The sequence below is a fragment of the Onychomys torridus genome, chromosome 3 (assembly GCF_903995425.1).
Source record: "Onychomys torridus chromosome 3, mOncTor1.1, whole genome shotgun sequence".
Lineage (NCBI taxonomy): Eukaryota > Metazoa > Chordata > Mammalia > Rodentia > Cricetidae > Onychomys > Onychomys torridus.
The window spans coordinates 32220064-32240181 of NC_050445.1; the positions used below are offsets into that span (position 1 = coordinate 32220064).

At 41.0% G+C, this 20118-nt stretch overlaps 1 protein-coding gene across 2 annotated transcripts in view; it reads right to left on the bottom strand.

Annotated features, from left to right (window-relative positions):
* The window catches only part of Trim24 (tripartite motif containing 24), a 110516-nt gene that overhangs the window by 24322 nt on the left and 66076 nt on the right, over window positions 1-20118 (bottom strand). For both annotated transcript variants that reach the window (XM_036181155.1, XM_036181154.1), the window contains exons 6-8: window positions 16326-16440; window positions 13488-13634; window positions 1387-1504 (exon numbers count right to left, since the gene is read on the bottom strand). In XM_036181155.1, the coding sequence (XP_036037048.1) occupies window positions 1387-1504; window positions 13488-13634; window positions 16326-16440 (380 nt within the window). The remainder of the gene's footprint in view (window positions 1-1386; window positions 1505-13487; window positions 13635-16325; window positions 16441-20118) is intronic.

Genomic DNA, 20118 nt, shown 5'->3' on the forward strand with positions numbered 1-20118 from the left:
ACCACCACCACCACCACCTCCACCACCTCCTCTACCACCTCCTCCTCCACCACCACCACCTCCTCCACCACCTCCACCTCCACTACCACCACCACCTCCTCTACCACCACCACCACCACCACCACCACCACCACCACCACCACCACCACCACCTCCACCAGCACCACTAACACCAACACCAAAAGGGTAACTTGGGGCTAGAGAAGTGGCTGAGTGGTTAAAAGCTCTTGCTGCTTCCAGAAGACTCAAGTTCAGTTTCTAGCACCCACATTAGGCAGGTCACAACCACCCTATAACTTCAGCTCCAGGGACTAAATGCGTTCTTCTGGACTCCATAGGCACCTATATAATGATGCACATATAAACACCTAGGCACAAAGGCAGTTCAATAACAAACAGCACGGGAAGTAGTTATTTCTTTAGAAAACATTCTAAATATCAAAAACCTAACTGACATGGGCAATGTGGGTCAATGATACAGTACGTACACAGCTATGATCTATAGCACCACACAGGAAAAAACCTTCCCTAACATCAAAGCCTCCATATCACATACAGTCAAGAGGAAATAAATTCTGATACAGAGCTAACAATACAAACTGGATTATGGGGTCTGGAGAGATGGCTCAGTAGTTAAGAGCACTGACTGCTCTTACATTCCCAGAACTCAAATGACTGCTCATAACCCTCTGTAATTCCAATTCCAGGGGGATCAGGTGTCTGTCCTCTTCCAGTCTCTATGGGCACTTACACATGGTGCAAAAACATACATGCAGGCAAAACTCCCATATACATAAAAACAAAACAAAACAACAACAAAAGATAAACCCGAAATACAAACAGGATTCTATGGGGAGGAGGGGCACTCCTGAATCCCTAACTTAGATACCCTGTAAGCTAATGCACTTTCATATCATCTGAAAACAAGTATGTATACATTCATGCATCTGTGTTACCATATGACTATATTAATGACATACTAGAAAGAGTGTGGCTGTAAAGCAAGATAATGGATGGGGATGTTACGTTCAGTAACATGTCATGACCAATGAAAGCTCCATACCAAAATAGTCACACAAAGAAAATGTACATATGCCGGGGGTGGGGGAGTGTGGGGTGGGGGTGGCGGCGCACGCTTTTAATCCCAGCACTTGGAAGGTAGAGGCAGGAGGATCTTTGTGAGTTTGAGGCCATCCTGGGCTACAAAGCGAGTTCCAGGAAAGGGGGCAAAGCTATACAGAGAAACTCTGTCTCGAAAAAACCAAAAAGAGAAGAAGGAAAACAAAACAAAAAAAAAACCCAAAAAACCCAAAACAAAACAAAAAAACAAAAATAAGCAAATAAATGAATAAGTAAATAAAACAGGAAATGTATATAATAGCTTACCCAAGTTGATAATATTTTGGGCCCAGAAACTAGGATCACAGTGAAACTGGATGGTGTTGTTGGTCACAGGAGAAGCGTCACACCTTGCACGAAGAAGGTGCCGTAACCGATATGTAATCTAGAAGGAAGCAGAGAAAGACATTAGTATATTTCTTGAGCAAATAATGCATTACCTGCCCAGTGAATAGCTGAAACAGTTTCTGCTATGTATATAAACAATCACATATGGGTTATAAAAATGGCCATATAAGCCAGGCATGGTGGTATAATCCCAGCACTCCTGAGGCAAAGACAGGAGGATCTCTTGAGCTGAGGATAGTCTGGTCTATACAATTATAGGACTGTCAGGGCTATACAGAGACCTTGTCTCTAAATAAATAAGCAAACAAATCAACAAACAGAAAGATGATTATATAAAATTTTCTGTTCAAATGTTACAATTTTGTGTTATGAACTAAAAAGTATCTTTTATTTTGTTGTTGTTTCTTGTTTGTTTGTTTTTTCAAGACAGGGTTTCTCTGTGTAGTTTTGGTGCCTGTCCTGGAACTCACTCTGTAGACCAGGCTGGCCTTGAACTCACAGTGATTTATTTCCCTGGCTCTGCCTCCCCAGTGCTAGGATTAAAGGTGTGTGCCACTACCACCTGGCCTAAAAAGTATCTTAAAGTAGCAATTTAAAACTGTCAGAGCATGGTCCAAGAATGGGGTTCTGGGAGAATTCTGAGGTTTATAAGAAAACTCCAAGAAGTCTTGTGACCTCTGTTTCTTCGAAACACAGAACTGTTCTTGGAATGTGTTTTCATGCTCCTCTCAGGTGTAGCAGATAGGAGTGAGTTCTCTTCAGCAGCTGTTACTCATGTGCCTCAGTGGAAAACCATTTTTTTGGCATGTGTGGCTTGTCCTTGTGACTGAACACCTTAACTCATGTGATGCTTCTTAACCCTCAGAGTATAAATTGTCTAATGCTCTGAATAATGTTGGCTACTGTGCATGAGACTTTAATCTGCCTCATATTTCGGCCCCACTCTCCCAGGTTCATGGCACCAACCAGAGCAGTAAACAAAGCAAACCAACCAACCAACCAACCAACCAACCAAACCAAACCCAATTTTTAGAAATAAGAACACAGCCGAGCAGTGGTGGCGGATTCCTGTAATCCCAGCACTTGGGAGGCAAAGGCAGGTGGATCTGTGAGTTCGAGGCCAGCCTGGTCTACAGAGCAAGTTCCAGGATAGGCTCCAAAGCTACAGAGAAACTCTGTCTCAAAAAACAAAACAAAAAACCAAAAAGGACACTTCCCAAAAGCATCAACTCACTTTCCCCTTTTTGTTGTCTTCGTGGTAGTCAAGATTTACTACTTTTATATGCACAGCTATTTTGCCCACCTGTATCTGTGTACACCAGAACCAGAGTTAAAATGGCAGCTGTGAGTTGTCACATTAGTGCTGAGATTTGAACCCAGGACCTCTGTAAGAGCAGCCAGTGCTCTTAACTGCTGAGCCATCTCTCCACCACCACCCCCCATCTCATTCTATTAAAGAATTAAGAACTGAGGATTACAGAGAATACAAATGAACCTGTTTAGGAAATGGAATTAGATCTGCTTGTATGATGGTTCTCATGACTTCTCATTATGGCTGTTTACAAACAGACATCCCATGCGATCTTACACCATATACTTTCCTCTATGTTATAGCCTCCAACACCTACTTTTTTTTTTTTTTTTTCCGGGACAGGGTTTCTCTGTGTAGCTTTGGGCCTTTCCTGGATCTTGCTCTGTAGACCAGGCTGGCCTCGAACTCACAGAGATCTGTCTGCCTCTGCCTCCTGAGTGCTGGGATTAGAGGCATGCGCCACCACCGTCCAGCTTCAACACCTACTTTCTTCTTTTCCAACATTACAATTCTTGACAACTTCAATACCCAAAAGGATGCTGGGGCTTTATAGCTCGCTTACTCTGGTGCCTAAACACCAGCATGACAAGTGTAGTTCCTATAACTTTTGCTCTGAGGACTCTTCTTCTCCTTCCATCTTATTTTATTCTTTACCTGCCAACACTCAGCTTAAAGCAAGCCAATCAATACAATCACTCCTTACACACATTCACAACTCCTCTTTTGTTTACACAGTTACCTGCACTCTTCCTCAGCAAAGCAACCCAGCCTAACCTTTCTGTCTGAACTTAATGGGCCTGATCAAGCAATGACCTCACCTGTGCCGGCCACTTCAGGCAGACTTGCTGCATGGCATTTCACTTGTTAGTTCCCTTTCCTATCCCTCCCCTCAACAACTTCAGGGGAGGTTTCCCATTTCTAGCACTGGGAATTCTCCTCTAAGACAGATGATGGCTTTACACACACGCATTTAATGCATTTATTTTTAATGGAATGGTCCTCCCAAGCGACTCCCCAAATAATACAAGCTATTGCCATTGCCCTTGACTACCTCCCAGCACTTGTAGGTAATACCCTATTGTTGAAGGCACCACACAATTTGAACATAGGGGAGGATAGTCTGAGCTAACATGGAAGCTCCTCCCTAAGGATGATACATACTGCCAAGGGAGAAAAGCAACCAATAGTGCTGTCCAGCTATAAAACCTACAACCACAACTGACCCATCAAGATGTCCCCAACGGTGCAATGGTGGCACTTATGTCACTCGTCTACTTAGACTTCAGGCCTGCTCCACAGGAAAGAGTTCATGGCTGGTACTGTCAACCCAGCCAACTACCTGTGGACCCAAATGCCTGCTGACAGACTCTTCTAGACATGACAGAAGCACCAGGACATTCCAAAGACATGGTTCCCTCAGTAAGACTGCCCAATGTCAGTAACAGTTGACGTGCCAATATGGATAGAGAAAATTCCACAAAGCCTCACCTCTAGATGAAGAGTTACAAGCAATCAATGGCTGCTGAGAAAGAGAGTACCAGTTTTCATCAAGGACGAGCTCCCCAACAGATTATCTAATCCAAAGTGCCAGCCCAAAAGATATCTACATATATATGAGCAATGCTAAATGGACTTAGGTGTTTTGTGTGTGTGTGTGTGTGTGTGTGTGTGTGTGTGTGTGTGTGTGTGAATAATAAAGAAATAACGGGGTTGGAGATTTAACTCAGTGGTAGAGTTCAACACTCAGCTCAAAAAAAAAAAGAAAGAAATAACCATGAATTTGAGGGATGGGCATAGTAAAAGCCAAAGGAGTGGAAATAAAGTAAGTACAGAATCTGTGTAGAAAAATTTAAATCTTTTAATTACCAAAAGAGGAACAATAGAGAGATAGCGGGAGTGGTTCAGGACAGCGGGAGTGAGTGGTTCAGGACCAAAGTTAGTTGAACAGTTCTTAGATGTCCTGCTCACCAGTACAAAGTAGTGAGGAACAGAGAGCAAAGTTAAGTTTATTCCAGACAGTTTAGTTTGACATGTTCCCAGGGCCAGGCTGATGCTCAGCACAGGTACACAGCTGGTTCTTGGATGCACTTTGTGAAACCCACTTATAGGGCAGGGCAACTTACCTAACCCATGGAGAAGCAGCAAAGGTTCTTTCTACACTGTCTACTACCCATAGTAACTACTGCTTCCCAAGGTTCATCCTATGTGCACTCACACACTGGGCTCAGTTTCCTGAACTCTTCAGATGGCTGGAAGGGTGCTCCATCCCTGCTATGGGATGTTCTGTATGTGAAATGTGTTGCTCTGATTGGTTAATAAATAAAACACTGACTGGCCAGTAGCCAGGCAGGAAGGACAGGCGGGACAAGCAGAGAAGAGAATTCTGGGAAGTGGAAGGCTGAGGCAGAGAGAGAGACCTGCCAGCCACCACCATGAGAAGATGTTAAGATACCAGAAAGCCACGAGCTATGTGGCAACTTATAGATTAATAGAAATGGGTTGATTTAAGATATAAGAACAGGGGCCTGGAGAGATGGCTCAGAAGTTAAGTGCACTGACTGCTCTTCCAGAGGTCCTGAGTTCAATTCCCAGCACCACATAGTGGCTCACAAGCATCTGTAATGAGATATGGTGCCCTCTTCTGTGTACATGATAAAAAAATAAATCTTTTAAAAAAACATTTAAGAATAGTTAGCAAGAAGCCTGCCATGGCCATACAGTTTATAAACAATATAAGTCTCTGTGTGTTTACTTGGTTGGGTCTGAGCAGCTGTGGGACTGGTGGGTGAGAAGATTTGTCCTGACCGTGGGCCAGGCAAGACCAGAAAAACGCTAGCAACACATCCCCTTCCCTCTCATTAGAATCATTGTTTTGGGGGGTGGGTGGGGAGTGTGTTCTGACAGGGTAGCCTGACAATATTTGTAGTTAAAAGAAAAATAAAGCGATCTGTTTTCTAAAACAGTAAGCTTAAGCGTGCCTTCTTAGCATGGCTCCGAATTAAAGCAGCATAATTATACAGTGGGAGACAGTGCTTCTGCAACACCAGCCTGCTACACAAACCCAGACAAGCTAGATCAGGCTGTTTTCACGCTGGACATACATTTCTGTGCTAACTGTCGGAGTAAGCCTCTTTCTTCTTTTCTAATTTGCTCACCCTCTGCCCTGTTGCCTCATCACCATGCACAGCTCTTTCCTCTGCAGGGCTCTGGAGTGCAGCCTCTGGCCTCCTTGGCTGCTGTGCAGCACTGCACTTCTGAGCACTCCCTCCATCAAGCAGCTGGCCGCAGCTTTCCTGCATCCAGACCTGGAGTCACTTGTGCTCTCGTGACCACCCTCAACAGTCTCTAAGTTTTGCTACTTCCTATTTGTAAAACCAAAATGGAGCTCTAAGGGCAGAATCTGATTTTAGCTGTTGTCCCTTGACACTCAGAATGTTGTCTGGCAGCTGGAAATATTGAATAACTAATTGTTAAATAAGTAAATTTTCTCCACATGACTATAAAACCTCAAATAACTATAATAAATTTTGACAAGATGTATGAGCGTACTTTGGAGACTGTGCACTGTGTTAAGAGCACATAACACAATGAACCTTCTCATGTTCTTCTCCGTTTCTTACTTTTTCTTACTCTTTAACAATTATGACTATAATTCATACTCATGAAATGTTAACCCAACTTTGCAGTGCCCGATGTTCTCACAAGTTTTATCATTTTTTAAAGATGTAATAAATATTTATTTAATAATAAAAATGAAGGCTATTAGTAGAGAGCTTGCCTAGTATACAGAAGTTGTGGGTTCAATCCTCAGTACCATATAAACTGGGTGTGCTCATACATACCTCATCCCTGCATTTAAGAGGTGGAGGCAGGAAGATGAGAAATTCAGACTACATAGTAAACTGAAGGCCAACCTGAGCCACAAACACACACAACCACTGAAAAAAGTATCATGTAGTTCAATGTGTACTTTTATGAACTAAACTGGGCTAACCTTACATATTTTCTTAGGAAGATAAAATCTAATTTCAGCAGCTTGTACCAGTACACTGATTTGCTACGTAGTTTACTCATTCTTTGAACACCTCTGCAGCCATGCTCTGCATACAGTGAGGTAGTGTAGGAGGTGTCCTCTCTGCCTCTCACATCCCATAGAAAATGCTCTCCAGGTTCATCCTAGACAACAGACAGTCTGCTATGGTTCATATGAAAACTCTCACCAATGCATGCTGAGATTGAATTCATCAGTAAGTCATCAAGTACTGTAGGTTTGACTAATAGAACCAATGCCCCTTGATTGTAGGACTTGACAGTGGGACCGTGAAGGAAGCCTTGTTGCTAAGGGATGCCTTTTCCTACCTTGGAACATTGCACTCTCTACCAACACAAAAGGCCTTCATCACACGCAGGCCCCTGAATACCACATTCTAGTATGCACACTACACTCCAGACCCCAGAACCATGGACTGAATAAGCTTTTGTTCTCTATGATGAATAGTACTTGTTATAAACATTGGATTGCAGGTAACTTACAATATATTAACTTCATCTGTTTTGGATATATATCCAAAAGCCAGATTACTAGATTGTATTAATAGTTCTACTTTTACCCTTTTTGAAGAACATGTACACTGCTTTTTAATGACAACTGTACTAATTTACAGTCACCACCAGTATAAAAGGGTTCCAACATGTCCAATACTACAAAGTCACTTAATAACTTCTGTTGATATAATTATTATTATTATTTTTTTTCGAGACAGAGTTTCTCTGTGTAGCTCTGCGCCTTTCCTGGAACTCGATTTAGAGACCAGGCTGGCCTTGAACTCACAGAGATCTGCCTGCCTCTGCCTCCCCAGTGCTGGGATTAAAGGCATGTGCCACCACCGTCCAGCTAATTTAAAAATTGTTAAAGTTTGCTACAACAGTAAGAAGAACCCCCTCCATTCCCTTCACCCAGAATCTTCAACTGTTAATAATTATTTCCTCCAGCATCCACTCAACCCCTCCCACACACATTATTGATCTTCTCTGAGAATAAATGTGATGTAGACACAAGGTCCTATATGTGCTCCAGTGTGACCTAAAATAAGGCAAAGATCTAATATAATCAGATTCTAAACTAAAAGCACCTGATTTAGGCTTCCATCAGGCCAAACACTTGGCCTGGTTCCTCTGACACATTCCCTCCATTCTGAGTACTGTCTAGTTTCTGGTACAGCAAGATACTCCGTACACTCCATACTTCCTTTTTCTTCCTAAGTACTTGGAAACCAGGAGAGTGGTTTGCTCAACCATGGACAGCACACAAACATACAGAATTGTGCATCTGTGACTATGTATGCAGAAAACTCTGTACTTCATGACTCCCTCTAATGCAACACAACTTGGAACACTCCCTAGCCTTGTTTCTAGCTTTCCAAATGTGTTCACAGAAGACCAAATAACATTACCACCTTCAATACACTTATATTTACTAATTCCATAGTTGTATTTGTTTATTTGACAAATTCAACCAAATCCAAGACAGTCATCCTCATCTCACAGGATTTCTGTTATTCCATCATAGTTTGGTCCTGAAATGTACCTGCACAGGCTGGTGTTGCTGACATTAGGCCTCTAACAATGGTGCTATTTGGAAGGCTGTGGAGCCTGGCTGGTAGAAGGAAGTCATACCTATTTCTAGTTCTGCTTCTGAGTTGCTGCCAATGTGCCTGAAATTTTGGTGGATCTGTGAACCAAAACTGTCCAAACTTTTGGATACTTTGTCACAGCTCTGACTATTGGTCCATGCTTCTTCTGGGTGGTTCCCCGTCCTTGTTATACTATGTCTCTATTTATAATACTGATAGTTCCAGACACAGGAATTTTCATTTATAAAAAATTTATTTTTTTTCTCTCAGAGACACATTATACAGACCTAGTAGTTTCAATATCAAATGTGGAGAACTTAAGGATTTCTTGTAAGAAAAACAAATAAGAATATGAATACTGGCTCTCCCCCCTCCGACAGGGTTTCTCTGTAGCTTTGCGCCTATCCTGGAACTCACTCTGTAGCCCAGGCTGGCCTCGAACTCACAGAGATCCACCTGGCTCTGCCTCCCGAGTGCTGGGATTACAGGCGTGCGCCACCACCGCCCAGCAGAATATGAGTACTGGAGCTGGAAGGATGACTACAGGGGTTAAGAGTGATTGCTGCTCTTCCAGAGGACCTGGGTTCCCTTCCCAGTACCCATGTTGGAGGACTCACAGTCACTTGTAACTCCAGCTCCAAAGGTTGGATGCTCTCTTCTGGCCTCTGTGGGCACCCAAAAACATACATATAAAGAAAAATAATTTTCTGAGTACTCCTTAAGGGTAAGCAACTGTAATTAAAAGGAATTATAAGACATATTCCTTGGCTATAACTACTTCCAAGCTAAGTTGTAAATCCTTTCTATTTAATATTGAGATTTTATTTATACCTCAGAAATCAAGTATCTATTTACATATTTGCTGAACAGATAACAGAAAGGTCTAAGAGTACTTACTATCAGATATGGTCAAACTTGGCTCCTTGTCCTGTGTTAAATGCTTAGGATTTTTACCTGCTTTATTATCTATCTAAACAGTGAGCTGTTAAACTTGACAAAGCTCCTGATGTGCTTTAGATAACCTAGGCGTAGATAGTATGAAGGATAACTGAAGGTTCCTTAAGTCTACCTGTTCATCTCTTCAGACCTAAGAACTTAAAATGGACTCAAGCTGTATTGACATTGAAAAAAAATCTAACTATTCAACATAATAAGGAATAACAAGTTTTTTGTAAATACAAAAAGTAGCAGAAAGTTTGGGTTTTTGGTGGGGTGGGTGGGTGGTGGAGGTGCCACGGAGTAAATCTAAGGCCTTATACCCAACAGGCAAATACCTTACCATCAAGCCAGCCCTGGGTCTACAAATAGCTCCTTTTAACAATTACTATATTATAAACATATAAACACTATATTTGTATGCTGAGTTACCTATGTGCTCGTATGCATATATACATCATGTGTGGAGGTCAGAGGACAACTTGTATTGTACTGGTTCTGTCCTTCTACCATGTGGGTCCTGGGGACTAAACTCAGGACATCAGGCTTGGCAGCCATAACCTGCTGATCCAAAACAGCTTTTTGACACAGAAATTCAATATGCTATGACTTTTCTATTGAGGTTTAAACAGACTTTAAAATTAATGTCAGTACTTCTGAAAATCATTCCTACAGAGAGCCTGGTCATCTGTAGCTTCTGTCAGGCGTTCACCGTTGATCTTTCATTGAGCTCCTCTACTGTTAAGCACTGAGCGACACACCAAGTTCTGTCCTTAAAGTCTTTTTATTTGAGTGGCTTTTTAAAAACTAGAGTTTTTCCCTTTTTAATGTATCGATTCATTAAAAACTCAGGGATAGGCCGGGTGGTGGTGCACATCTTCAATCCCAACACTTGGGAGGCAGACAGGTGGATTTCTATGAGTTCAAGGCCAACCTGGCCTATAGAGTGAGTTCCAATACAGGTTCCAAAGCTACACAGAGAAATGCTGTCTCAAAACAAACAAAAAAACCCCAACCAACCAAACAAACACACACAAAAACCCAAACATCAAACAAACAAAAACCCCTTGGGGATCAGTTTTTTTAAAATGTGTGCCTTCAGAGCCCAAGCCAGGAGAACCAACCATGGTGGCAGTGGTTAGTAGAGGTGGATAGAAAGATAAACACTATGATAAATCATCAGAAGAGCACCATGTTCTGAGTACTGAGGCTTAGTAGGGAGCTGGTAGTGGGGCCAGAGATAAGACATTCAAGGGAAAGGAGTCCTTGATTGTTGAGATGGGGGGAGGGGGAGGAGGAGGAGGAGGAGGAGGAGGAGGAGGAGGAGGAGGAGGGCAGGAGACCCAATCACCTGTCATACTTGCTCCTTCACACTTTCCTAACCATTGGCAGTAAAGAAATACCCACTGCCATCACAAATGACTGCTTTCTTTTCATATAGTCTCTACTAACATAATTTTCCTGCCTTCTTTCTAAATACACAGATTTAAAAGTTTAACAGATGACAAGAGAAATTCTAAGAAAAGTAAGGTGAAGTTTAAATATTACAAAACATAGTATTTCGTGATTGGACTTCTGAATGGGACTTAGCCAGTTTCTGTCTCTTTCTCTGATTATGAAAAGATGAACTAACTAAATTAGAAGACATAAAGTAAACAAGGTTAAACCATACTAAAATACTTCTGCACAGTCAAAAACATAATAAAGCAAAAAGGTTTCCCTGATTAGGAGGGAAAGTTTGCAAAACACAGACAGACAGACAGACAGACAGGCAGGCAGGCAGGCAGACAGACACACACCCACCACAAAAGAATAGACATTTTCCCAAATGGGGTTGGAGAGATGACTCAGCAGTCGAGAAGATTTGCTGCTCTTTCAGAAGACTATTTAGTAGTACCTATGTTGGGTGGCTCACATGGCCTATAATTCCAGCTCCAGGGGATCTGATGCCCCTGGCTTCCACAGTACCTGCACACATGTGCATATCCCTACATTCAAACACAATTATTAAAAAAAAAAAAAAAAAGTCTTTAAAACTGTCCAATAGGTCTATGAACAGGTGCCCAACCCCACAAACCAACAAATTAAATGCAAATCAAAACCACAAGGATTCACACATTATTAACTATGGCTGTTCACTGAACAATGGTCAAAGTGCTGGTGAGGGTTAGAGATTAGTGGGAATGTAAACTAGTATAACCATTATGGAACATTGTATGGTCAGTCTTCAAACAATTAAAACTAGTACTATATGCCCTAGCAAGCTCTCTAATTAAATATGTTCCCAAAGAACTGAAAAACATGGCAGAAATTTTTGGCCTTCCATGTCTACTGTATTTTTCATGATGATAAAGAAAAAAAAACAACTTGTATGTCCACTGATTGGTACATGTATATACAGATCTATATACCTCTGTGTCTACTGACGGACAGTGATAGACATAGTTACAGATCTACATACCTTCATATTTCAATCTCATATACAATGGAATGGTATTTAGCAAAAAGAAAACAAAACAAAAAACAATAACAACGACAAAATTCCTGCCATTTGAAACAAGAATAAAATAGTAGGCTATGCTTAGTAATATCATTGTAATTGAAATTAGCATAAGATAGAATTGCTTTATTATCTCATATCTATTCTCAACACAACAAAAAGTCAAATATGTAGAACAGAGTACCAGCAGTAGAAAAAGGCCGATAATGCTGAAGAAGGTCAAAGACTGATTTTCAAAAAAAATTAATTACAAATGTGTCTATATAGATTATTTTTTGCTTAAAGAAACAGTAAAAACAACTACATCACTGTTAATCATGAAAGAAAGAAATGTAAAACAAAACAATTCATCATCAGGAATAATTTAGAAATGCTTATAAATTAGAATTATAATAGCATTCAGCCACACTTTGAGAGACCTGCCTTTAAATTATAAAAATGTTTATAATTTAAAGTACTTAATTATTAATTTAAATAAGTAAAACTTATATAACACATATGTACTATCTCTGCCACTTGATTGATGCCACAAAGAATAAAGGACAAAGGATGTAGAGTCTTAATACTTAAGAATATAAGTATCTGTTGACTTTGTAAGCCACAGTCTTGCTATTCAAACCAAAGTTGAGACCAACAATATAAGCAGCCCTGGAAGCTCAATGGAGAAGGAGCTTGGCCCTGCCAAACTCACCAGACAAAGTAAGTGCTGCAGGTACAGTGGCAATACTTTAAGTAAGTTCACCAAATCCTAAATCACCCTTGTGAGATGCTGTCCAATATCCAGCAGCACCTGCTGCAGTGTGACAGGTTATCACAGAGTCAATGGGGAGGAAGGCTTGGTCACAGTTCCTCACAGGACAGTGTTGGCATGCTATGTGCCTCTCATCATCTGTCCACTGAAATGACTGGGCACATCTAGGAATGGTGTGAATATTCAACAGAGAAATGCTTAGAATTGGATTGTGGCATGCTGTTGGTGACAGGAAATGTTTACTTTTGGTATTTATTAGTACACTGGGTTCATTTGCCACAAAGGGTGGAAAAAACAAACAGAAGTGGTAACAGGAGATTAAAATTGAGATTACACCAAATCTATTTCAGGTAAAAATATTTTATAAAATCAAATATTTTGGTCAACTCGTAAAAAGCAATTAAGGGTAAAAAGACAACTATCAATGTGTTGCTGGTTTTTTTTTTTTTTTTTTTTTTGAGGGGGAAGAGCTTATCTGTGTGTGTGTGTGTGTGTGTGTGTGTGTGTGTGTGTGTGTGTATTTGTAGACAAAGTTTCACTATACAGCTCTGGTAGGTCTGGAACTCTCACTAAGTAGACCAGGGTAGCCTACCTCAATCTCTCCCAGAGCTGGATTAAGACAGGGACCCTTCCTTCCTCCTCTGTACCCCTCCTCCCCTCAAGACAGGGTTTGTATAGCCCTTGCTGACCTGGAACAAGCTCTGTAACCCATGCTTGCCTCGAACTCACAGGGATCTGTCTGCCTTTGGGATTAAAGGAGCATGCCATCACCACTTGGTTGGTGTTCTCTCTCTCTCTCTCTCTCTCTCTCTCTCTCTCTCTCTCTCACTCACACACACACACACACACACACACACACACACACACACTGTGCTTATTCCATCTTACCAGCCGCTTGCTGTAAAGCAATGCTGTACTGCTGCCACTGGAAACAGCCCATTTAGAAAAATGCATGACATGCTCTAACTGCTTGGAAAGTCCAGCCACTTCCTGCTGTTGTTGTATAAGTTTCATTCTATGGTCCTTTGCAAGACTCTGCAAAGAAAATAATTTCAGAATTAGTCTCTATACCACCCATTCATTTTAATGGTTATTTTCAGATAATCAACTCAGAATAAGAACCACTCTATATTCATTCAACTGGCAGTAATCAAAAATGATTGGAAGCATTTTGCTGCATAATACAAAGGATCACTCTGAATGGAATCAAAGTACAGCCCTTGTATTCTTTCCACCTTTTGCCTACAGGTCTTGTTTTATATTGGTCTCTGTGTAGGAATCTTGCTAAATTAAACAAAAAACAGACATGGATAATGTTGTAAATGTTAAATTCAAAACATACAATGGACATATTATCCAACTATCTACTCAACTTACTAGTTCATCATATGATTTAGCCAATTCAGAGTTCTACTTTTTTAGAGATTCTAGCTCTAATTGTACTTAGTTTGTACCAAGAATCAGCTACCAGGTGGTAGCTGAAACTTACGTTATACTTGGTATTTAAAAAAAAAACAAAAACAAATCAATTATTTGTCTTGAGAGTTAATAGAGGAGCTAGTAGATAAGTATTGTTATGCATTCTCAGAGGCACTACATAAAAACAGAATAATGGGGGGGGGGGGGCTAGAGAGATGGCTCAGAGGTTAAGAGCACTGTCCGTTCTTCAGGAGTTCCTGAGTTCAATTCCCAGTAACTAAATGGTGGTTCACAACCATCTGTAATTTGATCTGGTGCCCTCTTCTAGTGTGTAGGCAGAATACTGTATACATAATAAATAATCATTAAAAAAACCCAGAATAATGGGTTCAATGACCCCTTCCCCCCCCCCCCCAAATCGGGTCAGAATATAGACTTTCTTCATAGAAAATATATACTTAGAAAACAGACAGCCATCAGAAATGGAAGGCATTGTACTGGGGTTATTAAAAATAAAAAACACACACACAAACCCCATCCATACCTAGGAGAGAAGGAGATAACAAGGCTTTCCATTAACTTAGAGCAATTAGAAAACTGGAACTGAACTTTCACTCACTGCTCATGTCAGTTCTGTTTGGACAATGCACACAGCTGCACTGCTGAGCTACCAGAGGCACTGCTAACAGCTGATGGCTTTGTCACATCTACTTTCAGTCTGACTCAGACTGAAGACAATTTACCTAGCAGCTGCAGTTGACCTCTGTAAAGTGCAGTGCATCTTTGGATGGGAGAAGAACTTTTTGAAGACTTTTGAGAGGACTGGAAATCGAAAATAAGAAACTCTGGTATCTTGATTTCTTGAGGTAGCAAATAAAACTGGCTCCATTTATCTGCTGACAGGTAAATTCTGAACCAGAAGAATGGGCACAAGGACTTGAAGTATATTCAACAGGTACTATGAAATTTTCATGTTGAAGTTTATCAAAACTAACACTGACGGCCAAGTAAATTTTTATAGATTCTAGAGTCTCGTCCTTGATTTTTTTTAACCTTCTTCAAGTGGACAAAGCCAAGACACTACTCTAGAGTATGGTTAAAGTGATGTGTGTCAAAAACTGAAAACATCAAACTCTACTTAAATGTGCCCATTTTTAAAACAACAACTACAGAACCTTGAAAACACAGTTACCATAACCGGCACTGATTCCTTCTATCCAAGGCACTTCCTAACTATTTCCATAATAACAGAATTATGAACAGCCATGTTTTCCGAGCAGGGACAGGACTTTCTGATAGAGATCTTAAGAACTGGTCAACTATGAATTAAAGATGAACTAGATTGTTTTCCTAGTTGTCTGTATTTCAATTCTTTGCATACTAGCACTCTCTAGACAAGAAAAGAAAAATGGTCAAGATAGTCTGCTTTAAAACTGTTCTACCTGTAATTATAAGCCATCCTGTCTTGAGCATATACTCCCTAAATGTTGCTTTCAAAATTAAGACTATAAAATGCAGCTGGGTATGGTGGTAATGGCTTGGAACCCAGCATCCAGGAGGCTGTGGCAGGAGGATTTTGAGTTCAAGGTTAGCCTGGGCTACACATGGAAAAAATGCAGGAAAAAAAATGAAGATTATACAATATTGAGGGTAAGAGAAACATTATCCCTATCTATTTTATTTTTGTTGCTGCTTTGCGTCAACAGTCTCAGTATGGAGGCCTGGCTAGCCTGGAACTCACAGAAATCCCAACCTGCCTCTGCCTTCTAGAAGCTGGAATTAGAGGCATAAACTACTACACCTGCTTTACCTAATTTCTCAGAAGATTAATTAAATGCCATGCACTACTAACAACGGGCTGTAGTAAATATATCATTTGGTGTTTTATCATTGTGCAAGCATCACAGACTATTCCTATATCAACAAAGACATATGGCCATGAGGTGACATACTATATAATCTTAAGAGATCACTATTACTGCTTGCTATTGATAGGAACATCATTACACATTGCAAGACTGTATTTGAAAACTAAATATCTCTCGCAGCTCATCTTTCTAGAAAATTCTGCTCAACTCTATTGTCCCCTTGGTGATACAATGGCTGTCACTTCAGTGAATGTCTAAGATGACTGACTGATCAACCTTCACAGAGATCCCTAGTACGGCTTTCTGTTAAGTGCTGTAGAGTAACTGGGGGATCAAGACATCCTGGGGTATGATAGGGCTACAAGCAGGTGGCCACAATGCAGCATCTGGCAAAGGCAAGCATGTTGAGAGGTAGTCCCGAGGCACTGCCCTGACTCACCTCAAGCTGGTGCAGCAGGGCTTTCCCTTTCTTGTTTATCTCCACCATCAACGTAAAGATGGCAACTTTAATATCCTGTTCCACCTGCTTTTGATTTTGATTTACTTCAATTATTCTGAAAATGAAATGAAACGGACAGAATATCTAAAATTAATGGCAGATTTTTCAAGTATTCAAATTGGCTATTTTAATATCTAAATTAGGCCAAAATGTTTATCAAAGTTTTATCTCCAAGTCCTATTTAATTTTCTAGATGAGAAGACGTAAGAAACAGTAATTCAGTTAAACAAAACTTGGAGAGTAAGTACATTTTAAAGAATATGTTTTTAAAAGAAATATATCACACAGCAAAAGCAATATGCTGACCTAAAAGGGATAGGACCAGGGAGTAGACTACTGCTAGAACTTATAGTCAACATGAAACAAAACTGTGACTGGGAACAAGTTCTGCTCTGTGAGTGTGTTACTCTGATCTCGGTGTCTGAACTGGCAATTGTTCCCCATACCAGAATAGAGAAGCAAAAGACAAGGATTAGTGTACTGCTCTAAATGGCCTGGAGGGTAAAGCACTTGCTGCATAAGCAGGAGAACCAGAGTTCAGATCCCCAGCCCTGACAGAAATGCAGGGAGGTATGGAAACCCACCTGTAATTCCAGCCTAGGAAAGTGGAGACAGGATCCCGAGTGACTGGCTAGCAATACTGGACAAATCGCCAGCTCTGGGTTTAACTGAGACTCTGCCTCAGGAATAAAGTACAAGAGCAATGGAGGATGATCCCTGACCATTAACCTCAGGCCTCCACACGCGTGGACTCACATACCTGAGCACCAGCAAACATCAGGTGTCCATACACATGCAAACACACACACATATATACACACCCTCAATACATATGAAAATGGGGGAAGGGTCTTGAAATAAACAGCCAAGTAGCTGGAAAGGAGAAAAAATGTTAACAAACTTAAAATATGATTAGAACAGATTTACTAATGAGTTTACTTAGGAAATGTTGGGGGCACAAAGGTTCTTGTACCCAGAGATCATAATGGATACCAGGAATGTTAATCACGCAGGGGTGTTTCCTCAAAGGAGGGAATATCTGTTTTCTGCCTAGAAGGCTGGGAGTGGACACTGTTAACTACCTGGTGACCTTTTGCTATCTGTAGAGGCAGACTTTACCCAAATCCCCCAGAATGTTGTCCCAGACTCTCCCTCCCTAGGTCTTTATCTTTAGCTCCCAGTTAACAGGAGTCATCCTCAGAAGACATGTCACATGTATTTTATGGCCTGCTGACCTCTATGCTATCAGTCAAAGACCACACTAGATCTTAGGCCTTTTAGCTGTAGAACCCCCCTTCAAGGCCACATGTAGTTTGCAAAGGAGTTTCTATGTAGTCACAGCTTAAGCTTTAATGTGCACCTGAAGCTGGAATGATGGTTGCTTGGAAACTTTTCCCCAAATTCTATATAAACTGTCTGGCACCAGACTCTAGAAATTTGATGTAGTTTGCTTCCCTGCCTGCCAAGACACCTGCAGGGGTTCCCTTAAGAAAAATATTAAATTACATAGAAATAAATTAAGCTGTGGGGCTCTGCCTTAGTGTGAGTCAATGATGTTAAGATAGATAGCTTACTAACTGGTTTCTCCTAGACACTATAGGAAAATAAGGAAAACAGAATATACTGCTGAATCAATTAGAATGTAAGTTTGCTGAAGTTGTGCTTTTATAAAATCATTCATTAAGGCTGCTTGCTCTTTAAATAAGAGGCAAACTTGTCAAACTGCCTTGTTTAAAAAGCTGGAGCTGTGTTTCTTTGCCTCAGTGAACGCACTCAACTTCACAGAAGATTAGAAAGTCTCTAGGCAGGGCCAGGCCCCTCTAAGCACGAGCTAAGGGGCCCAGCCACAGGCTAATAATAGTCCCCCCCACTCCCCGCCATCCTTTTTGAGTGCCTAGTTGAATCCTTTGCTGGCTTGAACTACTCTATGTTTATAAAACAACTACTTTTAATTTAGGATCACAGTTGCAGAGACTGTACTCTGTTGTGAATTCTGAAGGTAATTGCTTGAAAACAATATTGTTTTGGAATTAAGGAAATCATGTAGGGGTTCAAAGCAACCGTCACTCAAATCTTGCCATATTTTAAAAGAAATTAATAGCAAAGTTAATATAATTTTCATGTTTCTGCATATATATATTTCAGTGACAATGCCTCATAGACAAGAGAATTTTGAGCTCAATCCCCAGAAAGAAGGAGAAGAAAAGACCAAAGGCAAACAAGAGGCCAATCCGCACCAACCTAAAGATTCTTTACTAGCATAGCTCAGGATGAAGTCTCCTACACAGCAATGCTATATTCTGTTTAAAGAAAGTGGCCCGTATCTGTAAGATGACAACCTTTGAGATTTAAGTGTTGGCTTCACAGCAAGTTCAAGGCCATCCCAAGCTACATGTGATACTGCCTCAAAAACAAATACCCAAAAATGAAGAAAACGCACATAGTGAAGGGATCCTAGGCAGCCGGAGCATGGCAAACAGGCTATGGCAAGACCTTGCCCTTCCTCCATTCTCTCTGCCTTGCTAAAAACCTTTAGATTGCATTCCTAAATTAGTACTGAAGTCTCTTCCCTTACTTGGCCACTTCCTCCCCCTGAGGCTGACTACCAAGGTCCAGCTATCATAGTATTGGAGTCCAGGCCAATTAAAATCAAACACCTCGTCCTAACACAGGGGACCCTTTATCTGTATAAACTGCCATTTGTCCATGTGCCACGTCTGTCTCCTCTCTATCAAGTCAGTCCTTTGTTCTTCCAGGGCAGATATTCCTTCCCCCTCTCCCTTTCCTCTATCTCTTGTCTCTGTCTCTTATTTCCAGCCCTCTATCCCTCTGGGACAAATAAATCTCCTTTGTACTGAGAACTTGATTTCAGGGTGTCTTTTGCTGATTCCATTCCTTTCAATGCGGATCTGTGAATTGAAGGCCAGCCTGGTCTACATAGTGGGTTCCAGGAACTCTACAGGTCCCTGTCTTAAAACAAAACAAAAAATATCACAGGAAACATTGTTTCAAAACAAAACGAAACAAAATCCCAAACGCTCCATCCCTGTTTCATAAAAGTTAAGAATAACTTATGATTATGATGATTGGTTTTAAGCAAGATGAACCACAAAGGCTGACAAAATATTGAGATGCACAGAATAGTCCCTCTTATTCAAGATCTTTCTACTCAGCACTTCACCTGTAGACAATAGCAAGTTACTTTTGTGTATAAAACAAGAGGACATGATGTTGCTTGGTTATGCTAAGGTCCAATGTCAATGTCAGCAAGGTCCCTAAATGGGATGTGAGACTGGGGGACAGCTGATTTCTTTCATGGAGCAGAAAAGGCTTAATAAGTAGTATCTAGAGACTGAAACATTCCATCCTACAGGGAAGCTCTTTAAACTGGAAGGTAAACAATTCAAAATAGCTTCAGGAAGTCCCTGAAACTGGCCAACTTCTCCCTGCCAGAGTACCGAATAAAAGCTGAAAGCTTCTCTCAGAGTGGAGCTGAGTTGCAAAGAAGCCTCTTGAGACCAGACCAGCTGCCTAGAAGAGGTTTAGACCACCAACTCAGGTACCTGACAAGGGCACTCCCCAAGCTGCTGAACTGACTGTGGGCTGTGCTTTGTGCTCCAGGTTCTCAGCTTTGTGAGCTGCCACCCATACTAATGTGGGCTTTGGTGATGCAGCTGCCATTGAGACAGTTTTGCTCCCCATATTCCTAAAAGGTAACCCCAATAAAATTCAT